Source organism: Lipophrys pholis (assembly GCF_963383615.2).
Source record: "Lipophrys pholis genome assembly, chromosome: 9".
Classification (NCBI taxonomy): domain Eukaryota; kingdom Metazoa; phylum Chordata; class Actinopteri; order Blenniiformes; family Blenniidae; genus Lipophrys; species Lipophrys pholis.
In genome coordinates, this window is record NC_137639.1 from 20,150,085 (window position 1) to 20,168,399 (window position 18,315).

Here is an 18,315-nt window from a genome sequence, read left to right on the forward strand (position 1 = left end):
AACAGATGCGTAGAAAGAGGCAGAGGAGGAGGTGGAGAAAAAGGACAAGGCGGCAGGCTCTGCAGGAAGAGCCTGAGGAAGAAGTGTGAAGACACAGTTTATATGAGGCAAGAGGAAGGGAAGAAAGAAGACAAAACATGAGCGCCACCTGAAAGAAACACACAGGAGTGCGGAGGAGAAAGATGGAGTACGAAGACAAAGGGAGTGTGGCAGAGCCGAATGATGATAAGTAATTATGAAACAATGGAGACACACGATCCAGACCCAAGTCAGCTCACCTTGGGGTAACGAAACCGGAAGTCCAAGCGGCCAAAGTCGGTGAGAAAGCAGAAGCGTGTGAGGAAAACCCAGTCCTGCAGGTAGAAAACAAACATTCACCGTTAATAAAACCCAGAGTCTGCAGCCTGACTTTCTTGACCTACCAGATAACATAAATATGCAACGCTGACAGCTATTGGACATAATTTCTACCGTGTTCACTTTATGTGCTAACAATCCACTAATTAGTAGGAATTGCAAAGTACAGCTGTGCCACATGGAGAACCCATCAGGTATTTGCTCAGAAAACAATGATCAGGCAAACGTTCAGCCTGTGGTGGGTAGAGAACGGAGGTACTTCAGAACGGTTGAGCCAAATGCAGGTTTGTCTCAAAAGCAAATGTTTGGAATTTCATGTAAAACTTTAGTTAAAGTCGTAAGGAGGTAGTAGAAGGAGGAACGTGATGGTTGTGTAAGAGCAGAAAATCCCAGTTGGGGGTCCAGGCCCCTCTTATAAATCAGAATAAAACATTTTCCACGATCTAAGAGAGACCTAAAAAAAAAGAAAAAAACTAAATCTAATTAAATACACTTGAATTGAAATGATTTTATTTTGATAACACCAATTACAACAATCACACATGAGAAAATACTGTATATGCGAATGTGAAGAGGAAAGAAGAACAACCTTTTAACAGGAAGAAACTACCCTGTCCTGTACTGGAGTCATTTTCCTACAGATATAATTGTAATGCTATAAGGGATGGGACCATCAAACTAAAAGCAGGCGTCTAAAGAACCATTAATATATGCAAAAATCTGTGCCAACCATATATTTTGAGACATTGCTCAAGTTAAGTAAAAAATAAAGAACCTTTCAGTGGGATATATAATAAGCTCATCCGGTAGATGCTGGGAGATTTTTGTGTGGACATTAACTTTCTGAAAGCCGAGAGGAAAAGACTGTGAGGTAGCGTATGGTAGCTAAAGATGTAAATGAGTTGAGGGAAGCCGTAGGGGGGAGAAGAAAGAGCATAGGAGGTGGAGAGAACATAAACGAGGCTATAAAGGAGAGAGAGCAAGAAAAGTGGGAAGCGGCGTTATAACAGCAGGGATTAGTTTTGGGAATGATAAAGAAGCAGAAAAACAGTGGGAAAACAAAAGAGCTGTGGGTGGAGGAAAGAAAGAAGCATAAAGGGAGGAGCTGGTGGCAAGGGAGGGAGGAGGGTAAACTGCGAGAGAGGGTAAATACAGAGGGCATTAAAGGGCTGCTGAGCGCATTAATAAGCACGAGAGGCAGACAGGAAGACGGAGGAAAACTTCATTCTTAATATAATTCAGCCATAAGCTTGGCAGCATGAGACCAGATAATAGTGCTGATGGTGTACTTCACCGAGCTTATATAAAGGCACTGCAGCATTGAGAGGTGGCCTATAGATATAGATATACAGTATATACGTGTGTGAGTGTGTTATACAGCTGTGCGTGGACACATCCTGTAGATATGGATCATAGCGCTGAACACAGAACTCACACCACATCAGTTGTGCGCTGTTTACACACACCTTTCCGTCTGGACGGCTGCCCGGTTCAGGGAGCTCTTACTGTGGCAGCTACAATAAATGAAAAGATCCCAGCCACACGGAGAGAGAGACATCAAATCTTACAAAATAGTAGCAGGCAGTCATCGGCACGGCAAACAAAAAAGATAGAAGTTCAATAAAAACAGGGACGTTTGCGTTGGGAGGATTATTTCTTTGCTGTAACAATACTCCTCGTTGATACATATTACATGTCGGAAACACATTTCCCGAAGGGGATCAATAAGGTGAATCAAATGGTGGCACATTTGTAAGGATTATAAGGAACAGGACATGCATTTGCAGGATGGGCAGCGGATCAATCCAGCTTTACACTGGAAGGAGATTCAATGTCTAGAGCATTCCTACTAAACAGAAACAATCCACCAAACATGAGTTTATTTTCTTGCTTTTTGTGCAACGTTTACATAAACGACAAGAAAGGAGACTGATGCTGGAGTGAAATCTAAAAGACTGAATAAAGCTTTGCCTTAAAAGCCTCACAGTTACAGTTGTAAACAATGATCAACGATTTCGTGTTTTTTTGGGGTTTTTTTGCCAATAAAGAAAAGTCTTCCAAAAACATTTCAAGGTTTTGTGAAGCTTTTGAATAAGTTTTAAACTTGAGCCATAAAAAATTTCTCCTATAATTCATGCAGGCACATCTAAGAGAGAATATTAGGTTAAAAAAGGTGATCGTTTTGACAGTTCGAGGATTTTATTAGATTTTAATAATGAAAATTGTGGCCAAAACAGGAAGAACATCTGATGTTATGAAATATTCTAATAAGATACTGTCCTGTTGATTTTCATGATTTTTAAGTTATAAAGAGTGAAATATAAAAAAAAAAACGGGACTGAAATTCTTTACTTAATTTGCTGGTTTTCCAGACAAAATGCATAGTAAACTAATTATTTCTAACACAATAAGGCGTCAATACAACTGTTATATAGTATATGTATTTCCTGACATTTTATAGATTAAATAGCATAAATGTCACAAAATTATCATTATTAGCAACTTGAAAGGAAATGAAAAAAAAAAAGGAATATTAAAAGGAATTGCCCAAATCAGTTATAAACCAAGAAAACAAGTGAAGACTTGGTTATTCAAGTCATGTTGCATCTGACTGACATAATGAAGAAGAGAAAAAAATCCTTCCTGCAGCAGCGTGCAGTATTTGGAGGCGGCGCATTAACTAACATACATTTCTGTCTTTTTTAATTACTGTACATCAACATCATTAACTCGTCACCTTCAAAGAGCTTTCCAAACTAATGATGGCCATATAAGACAAAATAAATAAAGACAGAAAAGTCAGTAAATACACGGTGAATAAAAAAAAAAGGACAAAAGTACGAAAGCAATGTTTTAAAAGTTAGACTAAGAGTCAGTGTGATAAAACCAAATATACACATGAAATTTGGTAAAAAGTCCTATTAAATTCAGAGCTTGGACCCAAACAGTTTACCAGTTGATGTGACGACGCTTTATAGTAACTAATTACTTTCCAATACAGACATTTGTTCTGAAGAGGCAGCGGGGTGTTTGGTCTCAGAAGTCCAAGTCGATGTTCAGGTGGTGGAAAGTTTTCTCAGCTCATCTCAGTAAGGATTTTATGTGAAGAGCTGTCTCCCCACCTCCAGCCCCTCGGTAAGGTAACTACCTAACTAACTAACTAACTAACTAACTAACTAACTAACTAACTAACTAACTAACAATTATTATTGATTGACTTCTTTATCTAAATAATATGAATTTGGTTTGCTGCACTGTGAATAGACAGAGATGCTCTTTTTCTTCCACGTCATATCAGATCTAATAAAGGAGCTGTCGTTATAAACCAGATAAAATACGTAATCAAAAGTTGACGTCTTAGCAATTACAGCTTTACTGTTTTTATATTTTCACCGAGTAAGTCCCTTTGAGAGTAAAGACCAAGAAGATAAATCAAAAGCAAGGGCGGAAATCCCATGTCGCAGTTGGAGGGGACAATAAACACAAAGCAGAACAAAGGGGTTCACAAATTCTATATTGGGGAGACAATTTAAGTCCAAGCAACAGGGAGTAAAGACTCCTTTATAATGTTGCAGCCATCACCACCGTTCCCTGGATACTAATCTATCGAGAGGCGGTAGCAGGATGAAATAGAGGCGAATGGAAGAACAGGCACTAGTGGAGAGTTACTTATAATGGTATATTGGTTCTTTATAGTGATATATTGGTTCTTTATAGTGCATATTGGTTCTTTGTAATGGTATATTGGTTGTTGATGATGTAGTTCTTTATAGCATGAATTAATTCATTGTTTATAATGGTATATTGGGTATCTTTAGTGGTATGTCGGTTCTTTTCAGTGGTATATTGGTACTTCATAATGGTGTATTAGCTCTTGATAATGTGTCCTGATGGAAACAGCATGCGTGTTAGTGTTCCTTAAGGGAAAACAGTTGCAGGAGCCCAAACCCAGCTGCTGCAGCAACCCGAGGCCATCTGATTTCACTCATGATTATGACTTTAGTGAAAAATTGAAGTGCATCACTGTCAATACGAAATTAAAAACTAGGGTTGGGAAGATGTCATTTTGATGATTAATTTTCAATTAGTAGTGTTAAAATACATTTTATCTCCTCTATGAACTCCGGGTGAACATTAATTGCACACTGCAGTGGCGTTGTCATTACTTAAAAACAGTGAATAAAATAAAATAAAAAATCTATACCACCTGTGTTGCAGGTGGCGCGATCAATATAACGCGAGGAGTCGACATCAGTATGAAGCAGAACGGGCCTATTACACTTCAAATAAGCTAAATCAAAGCAATGTGGCCTTCAGTATCAGATTCATCTGTGTGAGGTCACTATTTTTCTAATATCAGCCTAATAATCAACACCAATAATTGAATTTGCACCTATAATAGGAGGGAAATTAACATGAACACATGGACCTGTTGTATTAAAGCAAAACCCTAAAATTTTGCTTTTCTAAACTAAACATAAATAAGAATTTCTTCTTAGAAACTTTGAATTCTTGGTTATGCAGACAGGTGCAGGTGTATATGTGAAAGGAATTTCTTCATCCGTGAACTCTGCGGCAAATTTCACCGACAGAACTGGAGAAACACTGAGGCACAAAACGCAGCCCTCCTGTGTTGCTGTATATTGTATGAAGTGTTGATGAGAGGTAATTATTCATGTGGATGAGACAATTGAGGCAGAGATGCATTCGTTTCAGAGCTGAATCACTTCACTTCTTCGCCTCTTTGTAAAAGAATTAGAAAATATAACATGGACGATGGCAGAATCCCACAGGTTAAAGTCTCTTATATGTGGAGATGTTATATTGAAGAGTTCTCCTCGAGGTTATGTTTGCTTCCCTTAAAAATCAATTCTGCCCTTAAAATGTTAAAATACACAGATCCAAACTCCTCACAACGTCATCCCTTCACTTTCCAGCCACACTCACTGTGAGGATCTGTTGCACATTTCATCCTCTTCAAGGACCAGAGCACAGTTCCCCTCCTCCCTATTAAAACAGGCCTTCAGGTTGGTTTTCTTATGAACTACTGATCTTCAACCAACCAACGAAACTCCCCGTGCACCATTATGCTGTAATTACCTCGGCCCCACGCTCCCCCTACATAAACAAGCACAGTAATTTCTGTGCCGAGAAATAAAGTGCAACCAGCGCAGCGTAGCGCGCCCAGCGCTGCTGCCTCCATATATCACAACAAACAAAACCGCAGCCATATTTCAGCTCCTGCCAGCCAGCTTCAGCCCCTGGAGCCTCTGGGTTGTAATTCATGGCAAACTCCAAAAGTCACTGAAGCCCGAGACTCGCGCCCACCTCTGCGCGTCGTCCCGGGTGACGCTTACGGCTGTATCCATGACAACAGGGGCCAGCAGAGAGAGGCACTGACCCAGGGATGAATCTCTTGGGGGAGGAGAGAGGGGTGGTCTGGTCATGATGGGGGGGGGGGGGGGGGGGGGGGGGGGGGGCTCATTTAACTCACTCACTCACACAGTCTAAGACGGAGAAAGCCCACTTTGAGAAACACATGCAGAATAACCCACAAGCGTCTGTCACACACTTAACAACATACCAAGGTCTGATCGGAGATGTGCACACTTGCCTACTGCACATACACACCCGGTGCAAGCCCCCCCCCCCTCCGAACCCCCCATCCCATTAACGCCATAGCAACTACAGCATACCTCCGTTTGCGGCTGCCATAGAAACATAAAAAGGACAAGCCATCCATTCACAACAAACACTTTTATTTTGTCTCGCTCTTGTACACTTGTCCTTCAGATTTCCCACTCCATAAACCAGCAGTCGTCTGCAGCTCCAAACAATGATATTCAAAGCAGATAATTGGTTTGATGCTATATGAACCACTACTATCAGTTCATCTCCATTTCTCTTCTCGTGCGCACACACGTAGAACTACTAAAAACAAACAAACACATTATTTACACACTATTTCCTGGCCTAAATCCAAAAGATTTAGGGATTTAATTGACTCGCATAAAATCATGAAACGGGCTAAACAATGAAGTGAATCCAGGGAATTACAGGCAATAATGACTGTGACTAACCCGATCTGCCTGTTTTCTAGTGTGGCTGCTTTCTTTGCAGGTAGTGAAGGTCGGAGCAGAGTGTCATTAACCTGTTGAGGGGAGTAGAGTGTGCTTTACCCCCTTTTCCTGCCCCGACAACGCTGGCAGGATTTTGCATCACCATAATTCCTCGATAGTTTAAGAAAGACCCAATACACTATCCATCACGGTGACCTCCGTAGTACGACCGCCCAATCACAACTACGATTTCCCAGCCTGTCTCACATTTGTCACCCGAGCCTCTGCCTTGCACTCACCTATTGCACAGTTCTGGACATTTCTACAGCCGTAAAATCTAAATCAATGAAGGTGTTCTGATCATAACAGAGTACAAATGTAGTTTAAGGCAGCTGGCTTCTCTTCCTTCCCGCCTCAAAACATCCAACAATGAACAGAAACACTTTTTCAGTGTAAGTTTCTTTTTCTCACAACACATACGATTGTCTTTCAGCTGATCGCTTTCGGCGTTGCCCCGACAGATGCTGTGCATGTCAGAGCTGACTCCACTCATAACACACATACCACTGTAAAGTTCAGCTTCACTTTGCTTCCTTAACAAACCACTGTTACTTTGAATAGTTTATGTATGCCGCCCGTAGGGGTTCAACCAACCTGCTTAGTGTCTATTACTCCTGGAGTAACGCGATTAAACACATCTGAAGTGAACCACAAAAAAACCCCAACTTAATTTCTCTGAACAAAAGCTGCAGACGTAAAGCGTTCCGTCTACGTGTGTGTGTGTGCGGTTGATGTTATTTCTAAGTCCCGGGTATTAATATGCCACCACTCCAACCCATGTGCTTTGAAGTCTTTTCATAACATTTTGAAAGCAGACTGTGGGGATTTGCTCTTTTTCTGCTGCAGGAGCATTACTGAGGTCAGACACTGATGTCAGGCGATAAGGCCAGACTTGCAATTGGCAATCCACTTCATCCCTGAAGGTGTTTGATGGGGTCGAGGTCGGGGTTCTGCGCAGGCCAGTCGAGTATTTCCACAACAAACTTGCAGAGCCATTCCTTTACGGACCTGGCTTTGTGTGCCGAGCTTCGTCAGGCTGAAACAGAGGAGAGACTTAACGCGGCTGTTGACCCAGAGACGCTGCACAATAAAAACAGTGTGTTTCAGGGCTGGAAAGGTTCAAGTCTGTAATGATCCAAATCTAAAAAAAAAAAAAAAAAAAAAAAAAAAACGTTCTTAGATCTTGAATGTTGTAACAATGTGAAACGGCAGAAATGTTGTTTCTCTTTGTTTCGATAGCCTGTCGGAGTAAAGTGATGCAACCACACTGCAGTCACCGTTTCCCCTTTGTCTTCTATATCTTTCATCCAATTGTACATTATTGTGTTTCATTGGTAATATTTGGTTTATTGATTTTTTTTTTTTTTTGGTGCCCTGCCACCTGAGAAAAGAGAGATGTGTAACGTGCTATTTAACATTGCTCTAGAATTACTGACCGTGATTAAAAACCAAACTTGAAAGTAAACTACCTGACATTCACAGTGAACGTTAGAATCAAATTTAATGCAAGTCATCAGGCCACACCACACGATAGAAACGTCAACCCCTTCCTCTTCATGATAAAACTACACTACCGCTTCACGGGATGAAGAAAAATGCTCTTGATTTCGACTAAACCAACTAGTTTGATATTGTTTTGCATTAAAGTGGTGAATGGTTGTGAAACAAAAGCAGAAATCCTTATAGCCTTGTTTTGCAGGAAACACTGTTGTGTTATGTTTACTAAAGCTTTAACCTCTATATTCTTTTAGAGAAGCATGACAGCAATAAAATTAATAAAATAGAGGCCATTTTTCGGTACATTTTTGTAGTTTGCAAATGTATTATACTAAGGATAACATTACATCTTTTTATGCCATTACATTCTGCAATTCCCACAATGTCCAGGAAAATGTGTGCATTTGTTGCAAGTTGCATTGTACTTTCAAGAAAAAATAGCAATAAAATCCTCGATAAACTGATAAACAAATAAATATCAACGTAGATTAGTTTAACTGTCCTGTGTTTAGATTTATTTACTCAATAACTGGATTTTAACTGTAATTATTTTGAGATTATTTATGTCTCCTTTGATCGATTTCAGTAATCTTACAGGCTGAAACACAAAAAACTATATAAAGTCAATGATTATGCCAGCATTTTGTGGGATAAAGGACAGACTATAACATAAGAATAGAACATTATAAACACACGTGTTCACATGAAACTGTACATGACGGTGGTTTTGTTAAATGTCGCTCTGTCAGGAGTGTGTCTGAGTCCATCATGTTTCTATAGGAGCCCAGAACAAACAAACCAAAGAGGCCTTTGATGTTTCACGCAGGTTCTCTGATGCACCTCGGAGGACAAGGTGACGACGTGAGGACCGGGGAGCTGTGATCTGCACTCTCGCCTCTGGATGTGAAACACCATTAGCTTTATTATCTGGAGAGGGCCACGTAAACAAACTTTAATAGAAAATGGGCACAAGCTGATCCACGCTGGTCCATTTCAGATTAAACTCAATAACAAGCTTTAGACTGTTGATCCGGGACGGGGATTAAAAACCAGATCTGATTCTAACCGATCCCATTGAGAGCCATTGAAATCAGAGCGATGACATAAGGACGTCATTTATGGTTCTACTTTTCAAAAGTATTACGTTTGACATGTTCATTGAGACAGAAGTCGGGTTTTGTGTGTTTGTTTCTGCACATGAATTGTAGTTGGTGTAACCAGCAGCAGTAATTCATCATAATTATATTTTCACATTTTGTTAAGTAAATTGTTCAAAGTGAACGATTTACGAGTTGTTTATTTACCGAATGTTCAATATGTACAGATCCAGTGGCGAGAAAACAATTGTTTTTGATAGCTAATAAAACAGCTGCTGAAAATGATTTATAGCTGCAGATATTTTACAAATATGTCACTAATCAGGCCTAATTAGTCGAGCACAAAATAATAACGAGTTACGTATTCATTTATACAGTTGTTGAGTTGAGATGAGGATTGGTTAAAGGTATCGATTAGTTATTTACATCACAACATGGTTATATTGACTGAGAAGGTAAACTGTTGAAGTCTGATGAAAAACGGTTGATAATAAGCAATATTTAAAACCCCTAATCTACACTTCATTATAAACCCGCCACGGTGCACAAACTGAAACTGATGAACGTGTCAAAATGAATCCAAGACGTGAAGGAAGTGAATCAAAGTAGAGTTTTACATTTATGAGTTCTATTACTTCAAACAAGTGAAAACACGGATCGAAGCACTTGTAAATCAAAATCTGTTCATCTTTGACCCCAGCATAGTTTACGGAGCTCGTTTTCTGTTGAAGTCTACAAAATGATGAGTAGTTGGACATTTAGAAGTTGGGTTAATAATAAAAACAAATCGGAATGAACCCCGAAGATTCTGGTACACAATAAATCATTTGAAGACAGTCATTTAATTATTTTTCAGCGTTTGAGCAAAACCATTTTTCATGGTTTAACAGTAGGTTAATTTATGATGAAAAACATTAAGAGCATCATTAGATGCTTTCGATCAGTATAAAACTACATTTTCATGGATAAAACCTGAATATTGATGTGGACGCTTGAACTCATTACCACGCTGAACTTAAAGGGAGAGAGTGAAGTTCTACCAAACCGTGACGGCATCAACAACAGGCTTTTATGGAGTTCAGTAGCCGTGAGCACAATTCATCAATGGGGCCGATCGATTCCACCCACGGCAACGAACTAAACTCAGTGGTCACTAGTTAGCCTGAGATAGTGCAGGGTGTGTGTGTGTGTGTGTGTGTGTGTGTGTGTGTATGTGGTGGAGAGTAGAAAAAAGAGACTGAGCCCTCGAGAACAGCAACAGTGGATGAGGTGTCTACCTTAATCCCCCTTTTAGTCTTCTTATTTCCCCGAGGCCACTGCATTGTGATGCAGAGTCACTCAGCCACCTCCCAAAGTGTGTGTGTGTGTGTGTGTGTGTGTGTGTGTGTGTGTGTGTGTGTGTGTGTGTGTGTGTGTGTGTGTGTGTGTGTGTGTGTGTGTGTGTGTGTGTGTGTGTGTGATAGCACGCATGCCTGTGTACCCCATTAATCAAGTGCGATGCCCTGATGCAGTATCTGGTCAATTTAGCTCCTCACAGTCTCATTTTTCTCCTCTTTTTCTTTCTTCCTCTCTTTCGTCCCTCCCAGTTTCTGTCCTTTCATCTTTGTAGCTTTCTGTCTTCTTTTCCTATTTCTCTCCAGATCCCTGTTTGCTTGCTAAGCCTCATTAACAATTAATTACCAATCAGCTAGTCAAGTCACCCCTGGACCGCTGGGCTTCTCAATGATTCATTAGTCAGGGTTACACAACACTGCCATGCATAAACACACTCACACACATAGACACACGCACACACACACACACACAAACTCTGCTCTGTCCTAAACTGTCCTTCTGGGGGTCTCTCAGCCTCCAGTACACAGGCGAACATATATGCACGCAACAACACATTAAAGCGAGCATACGGACACATGAAAAGGCTTCCTCGCATGCAGCCACCTGCACACACAAGCCACCTGTATCTAATCACAATGTCCTCATTAAAAAGAGATAAAGGGAAACTGATTGAGGGGCCGGACCTGAAAAGGTTGTGCTTACAGGACTTCCAGAACCGACTTCAGAGTCACACGGAAGCAGTTTTCCGTCACCACGACGATACACAAATTAATAATATCAATTCTTTGGCGTGATATTAAAATCTGACACTGCTCGTCTTTAGTTTCGTGATCCTGGCATGTCTGCAAACAGTGATTAAATCCTTCATTTTGAAACGGCTGCTTCGATACGCACGTGTTCTTCTCCCGGCGTGAGGCACTGACTTCTGGATGAAGAAAGGCAAAATGAGCCGATGGAGGCTGATGAATATGGGTGGCAGATTTGAAATTACAAAGGGAACTTTTAAGGGCGTTTGCTCATTCTCCTTCATTTTCAACAGGAGGAGAGTCCAAAGACCTGTCCTGTCTAATCCACAGGTTTTCATTAACTCTGTCGGCCGAAGGCAGAAGACTGTTAAACCCGTCAATAGCCACATTCTTCAAATGAGAGTTTTCTGGCCGTAAATTAAAAAATCGAAACAACTGATCCTGGAAGAAAGAAAAGAAAGAAAAAAAAAAGAGAACAAAAACACTTGATTTTCTTTTGCTTTGTTGAAAATAGTTTAGAAATTTCAACTAACTGTTGATGTCGGGTTAATATTCAGCATCCTTCCCAACCTTTACTACCACAACGTCTATCTCAGCTCACTGGGGCTGAGAGGAAGAGTTTTCTCTGGATTGCAGAGCTGAAAAAACAGCCGCCCTCTGTCAACCTAAAGTCACAAATTAACCGGGCATATTTGTTTCTGAGCCGTTGGAGGAAGAAAGGGTACAAAGGGGTAAACAGACAACAAAGGGAGAGCGGGGAAGACCAGAACATTTAAGCCCACTACACTAGGGGTGTCAACCATAAGGCCTGTGGACAAAAAACGGCCTGCAAATGGCTCCAAACTGGCCCATCAAACCAGGAAGCAAATGGTAAAAATGTCAAAGAAAGCAGATTCTTTTTTTAAACAAATTTCCTAAGAGTAGTGGACACAATGCTGAGACCTGAGCAGAGATATCAGTGATGCTGCCATGAAAGATAGTTAACTTCAAACTCTCCTCAAAGTCATGCTGTCAGGGTGAGCTTGATACAAACACCCAGAATGCAACAGCGATAGGAGAAGTGTTTTGGCCATTGCACAGTACTTCTGATGAGGGATCATTAAAATCAATAAAATGGGCTTTATGTTGAGATTGTAGTCATTTTCTGTAGTAATTGTGAGGTTTTTTTTGTAAATATAGACATTTTCATTACATATACTCTTTTTTTTATCTTTAAAATTTTAATTTAAAGGTTATTATGGCACTTATTTTACCGGTCCACTCACACAGCATGCAGTTATCCTTCTCTCCATCCTTCTGCAGAAGAAAATCCACACATGCACAAGAAGAACCTGCAAAATCTGCAAGCCTGGAATCAAACCACTGACATTCTCGCTGTGAGGTGACAGGGCGAGTATTAGTCGGCTCTACTTTTTTGTTTGAGGATCCACTTGAGAAGAACAATCAGCATTTTTTTTTTTTATTTGTGCAAGTTACAAATACAATTCACGAGCCTTATCCAAAATATGTCACGACTCAAACTCAGATTAACAAGTCGACAACCAATACACACTCAGAAAAGGACACACACACACACACACACACAGACACACGATCAGGCATAAGTTGAAAACTCAATATTTTGAGACCTTGCACAGCAAGTGTGTGCTATAAAAATGTAACAGAGCAACAGCTCCTTCAAACCTCGGGTCATATGAGGCCTCCGCTGTCGTAAACGCTTCATATCCGTCTGCTGCGAGCTCATACAGCGCTGTGGGCACAAGAGGCACAGCCTGCGGGGGGGTAGATTAACTGCCTCTGTGCTGTTAGTCATTCAAGGGGGGCAAAGTTTATTTATTCCACCAAATTTCCCAGCTGATTTCAAACCCTCGTCCTTCGTCTGCCCCCTGATCTACGGCACCGCGGCCCCACAAGAGCAACATTTTATCAGCGCTTCCACCCGCCACCGGCCACTTAGACCAACTGGAGGCATCGACCAGCGCAGAGGAAGCCAAAAACCAGCCGGCTGCACCGGCACCTCTGGATAACTCACTGTTCTCCTCCAACCGCTCCACAATTCCCTCCAGTTCATCCATCGCGGCGTGATGAATTTCGTTTGTCAATTCGGAGCTCGGCATAAAGTCCACGCTCATTTCCGCAGATACTGCTAAAGCATCGAGGGATGGAAGCAAGACTTCAGCCTGTGAGTGACTGAGTGTGAGTCCACGAGACAAGGAGGGGGGTAGATGGAGTTAGTGGGTGACCTTGGAATAACACGCCACTAAGACTTATGGTGGTAAAACCGCACACACACACACACACACACACACACACACACACACACACCACACACACACACACACACACACACACACACACACACACACACACACACACACACACACACACACACACACACACACACACACACACACACACACACACACACACACACACACACACACACACACACACACACACACACACACACACACACACACACACACACAGTTGTCATCCAAAGTGCTCCAGTTGATGAAGCGGTCAAAAGGCACCTGTGAATTAAAAACCACGAGCTACATAATCTGAAAGCATCCAAATAAACTACAAACCCACACTATTAAGAAAATAAATAAAACAAATTCCTGAATTCATGCCAATTTGTTCAAAGACACAGAAAAGCTAAAAACAGCGAGTTGATTAATTAGTTCAACACAAAAAAAAAAAAATCTATCAGCATCTATTTAATACATGAAAAGCCAAAACGAAATAAAACAGCTTCCTGGATATTTACCTTTAATCTCCAGGAAAAGTTCATTTGCACTGCAAATATTCCGATTCATCAATTTATGAAAATGACTATTAATTGCAGACGTGATCAGATGAGCTTTAATTGTCACTCACACATACAAGTGGAGACCATCAGTCACATATAACGCAACATTAGGCTAAAATAACCCGGACACCTGAAATACCTGTGGTTTGTACAGATATAAAGTAATCAGTCACTTGAAATAGAAATTCTCCCTGTACATGTACACCTGTGTCTGTTTGAGGCCTTACATAACATGTTGGCTGAAACTGTGGTGACTGCAGAGTAGATGAATGTCCCTTTATCCCAGCGCTGAACAATCACTAACACACACACACACACACACACACACACACACACACACACACACACACACACACACACACACACACACACACACACACACACACACACACACACACACACACACACACACACACACACACACACACACACACACACACACACACACACACACACACACACACACACACACACACACACACACACACACACACACACACACACACACACACACACACACACACACACACACACACACACACACACACACACACACTTGGAAGATGCCCAGTGCAACCCACTGCTGTCCACTGAGCAGCTCCAGTGGAGCAGGTGCAGATGTGCAGATTCAGCGTCGCATTCAAGGACGTCTCAATAGCCGTGATAGGTGAACGAGTGCCTGCTGTCGAGTTTATCCATCATGACACCCATTGTCATCCTGGGAAATCAATCCGGCGCCTTCAAGCGTCACGTTTCAATCGTCAAGGAATCAGACAATGTGAGCTACAGTGATAATTAAAGCGTCTCTACATTAGCGGCCTGGCGTCTTCGGGAGTCTGTGCAAGAGCTGCAGATACACAAGCAAGATGACATTTAAGACTGGTTCTCAGTATTTATACCCTCTGTGATAATTTACATGATGCATGTCCCCGTTTTTTTTTTTTTTTTAAAAGAACTATGGATTCCAACATCACAGTGTGGTCTGAGCAGAGCTGCCTCCCCTGCTGTTAGTCAGTGAGCAGGAGCTTTTAGCTGCTGCTGCTGAGGGCGCTCATGTTGGAACTGAGGCAATCAGTTGACCAATTGACAAAAAAAACTAAAGTCAATACTTCTGCCTTTCATTTATCAAGCATCAGCGCCGACTGCAAACTTCAGCCTCTGGCTCTTCACATCACATTTTAATTGTTGCAAGCTGAACTGTAACCTCTGATTGATGCTGGATTCTGGATAGACGTCAGTTTGACATGTTACTGGATCAAGCAGGTGTCTCGAACATATGGCTCCCCGGCCAAAACAGACCCAGCAGAGGGTCCAGAGTAACAATCACTGGAGGGAGCAACTGAAGGTCGGGCTGGGCGATGATGTACGGCGACACATGCTCAACTACGAGCATGGACTTTACCTCGAACGCTTTGGGAGACAATAGTGATGATTCATTTGTACATTTGCATGCTGCATTGTGACATTTTACTCCCATGTGATGATTTGCGCATCAATCACGGGAGTTATTGCCAACCATGAGAACAGCTGGTCGACATTACTGTAGCTCAGACCACATCAGAGCGAGCTCACAGTGAGAAATGGGTCCAACTCAACGGGGTCTTCTTTCGCCGCCGATCCTGCCAAGCGCCCGTCCCCTTGGCTGTGCTTTCGATCAATAGAGGGTAGAGACATTGGGAAGCTCGTCCATCTATCCACGTTTCGATTTCTGGGTTAAATCACCACCGAGTCTCCATTGTGGCGCTGCCACCGTCATTCGGCTGCAAAGGCTCATCAGACGGTGCCTCGTCCATGTGATCATTACGCAGACGCCACGTCCTCCCGTTTACCAGTGCCAGCCAGTGGCTGAGCGAGCATAATGAGGTGGCTCCCCGCGTCCCCTTAATACTTTATGGCCCAAAGTCGAACGAGCCCCCACGCTTTACTCAGCGAGGAAGCGCAGCAGCGACCTCTGGCTCGCCAACGGTGTGAAGCGAGACCTTTGGCTCGCAGCGTTGCTATCGGAACAGTGGGCAGAAAATCTGGTGTCGTTACTTTACAAATGTACATCATCTGACCCCAGAGAGCCCAGGCTGGGGGGGAAGCAGCCGCCTCAGCACAGTTACAAACACATTACCAGCAATTTTTCCAATAAAAGTAACTGAAATCTACTGGTTTAATAAAGTGAGGAAACATGAACTCACCATCATGGAGCTTGAACCAGTCACACACAGAACATGTGTCCCACACCAACTAGTGGCATTTAATTGAACGCCAAATTGTTTAAAATCATATAACAATATAATGGTTGTTGGGAACACAATTCATCTCCTGCTAGTTAGATCTGATACTTTATATACAGTCTTCAACCATCAAATCATGTGGTGTTGCAATCAAGTTGACAATATTATTGTAAGCCATCTCAATGTGCTTATAATAAATTCAGTTCTAATAAAATACGAGTTTTACCTTGGGCTTACTTCTTATTACTGTCTCATCTCAAAATTGAAAGAAAAATAATGCTGGGCATCGTGTAGACCCCTCTTGAATCCCCCCCCTGTCCGCCCCCATGGGAGGCCTGCCTCACGCTAGGAAAACTACTGTGCTACATTTATTCCTCTTAGCAGACGAGACACAACAATGAGACTTCGAGCCGAATAGCCAACTGCAGGAAGATGTGGAATAAAAGACTTTTTTGTCCTCAGTGGTGTGAGGGTGAGGTGGTGAAATCATGGAAGGTAAAGGCTGCAAAAATCATGCAGCCTCAGAAGAAGAAGAAGAAGAAGCAACAGGCTTTTGCCAACATCAGTCTGAAGAGAGTCACCGAGGCAAAGAGGATTTCAGATTGCACTTTTTTTTTTAAATAAGAAATTTCATGTTGGGGATTAGAGGTTTTCAGAAAGCAGTCGAAACTCTTTGCACAAGTTGTCTTTATTCTCAAGTTATTAAACTGCCATCATGTGCTTTCTGAATTGAAGTGCACAAGTCGATTTTAGGCAGATGAAATATTCAGCAAGCATAAACAACTTGATCTAAGGCTATCTTTTTTTTTTTTCCCCACACTGTTCCTACTTTTGTCAGCAGAGTGGCCTGTATTGTTGAACTCGGGACAAAATGGTAGACGAGCCCTGCTGTGCGGATCGTTTATGTCAAACTTGATCCCAATAAACTCGTGGGAACGTCGGTCAGAGGTGTGAAACAGCAGGAGGGCTCCTCCTGCAGTGATCGATCCACCGCCGGCCGCACGGTCAACACTCCTCCTGGCGGATCACGTCGGGCCGGCTGTGTTGTCGGTGCTGGTCGGTGTGGAACCAAACCCCGGAGCCCGAACCGGAGACATGACGCACACCTGTGACGGCTCCTCCAACCACAAGCAAACACAAACTATGCGCGTGCAGCTGCGTGTGCTTAAGCGATGAGTAATAACCCCCGTGTGGTGATGGTGGGGGCGGGAGGGGTTTGATCTGGAGCTCCGGACCGGGGTGCATTAAGGGGGTATTTCTTAATGAGGGTAAAATATACGCCACACTTGCCAAACGCGCAGATGGCGCGCGGTAGAGAGATGGAGGTGAGCGTGATTCACACGGCGGCTATAAACTGATGTGGAAAAATGCGCGAGGCAACTTGAATTGTGGACCAGTGGCGACTGAGCGCGCGGACTAGTCCGCCACAGAGAGACACCTGCGAGCGGGGACGCAGTCCAGTCCAGCCCCCCCTGCTGCTCCTGTCCGTCTGTGGCGGTGTCAGTGTCGCAAAGCAACAAATTAAAGAGAGGCAGAGGAATAAAAGACGAGCGGCGCTCACCTCTTTAGTGTCGACGATGCCTCTGACGTATTTCCCGAGGACAGAGCCCACGCAGAGGACGCTGGACAGCACGGCCAGGCACAGGAGTCTCTCCCCGACCCTCACCTCCATCTTTCGCTCTCCCCCGCTGCCGCTCGTCTGCTCCAGCGAGCTCCCTGAAGCCTGGCTCTGCGCGGGAGCGCGCACGGAGAAACAGCGCAGGAGAGAGAGGAGCCGGCCGGGCGCGCTCACGCTGGTCCCTTCAATGGATGTGTGGGCCCCCTCCAGCAGCTGAAGCCTGATGATGACGATGGGGTTTGTGTATGTGTGTTACGGGGGGGGGGCTGTTTTGAAAAGGGTGTGTGGGGGGGTGAAGCGCGTGCCCGGTTCCGCTCGTGCTTTGACAATGCGACACGTCCGCACATTAAAAATGCCATCGCTGATTGCAATCTTGTTTTCATTAGAGGTCACACACCTCTGATGAAGTGGCTCACAGACAGACGACGCCCGGCCGCCTGCTCCAAATTATGATAGCACTAATCATAAAGGGCCTATCAGCAGCATGTAATGAGCTGGATTAATGCTCA

The 18,315-nt window shown here is 43.0% G+C and overlaps 1 protein-coding gene across 1 annotated transcript in view; it reads right to left on the reverse strand.

Annotated features, from left to right (window-relative positions):
* tmem145 (transmembrane protein 145) overlaps positions 1-18,049 on the reverse strand; it is a 50,599-nt gene extending 32,550 nt beyond the window's left edge. The window contains exons 1-2 of the mRNA XM_080471344.1: positions 17,750-18,049; positions 279-353 (exon numbers count right to left, since the gene is read on the reverse strand). Coding sequence (XP_080327470.1) covers positions 279-353; positions 17,750-17,860 — 186 coding nt within the window. The 5' untranslated portion in view covers positions 17,861-18,049. The remainder of the gene's footprint in view (positions 1-278; positions 354-17,749) is intronic.
* Between the last annotated feature and the right edge of the window lie 266 nt (positions 18,050-18,315).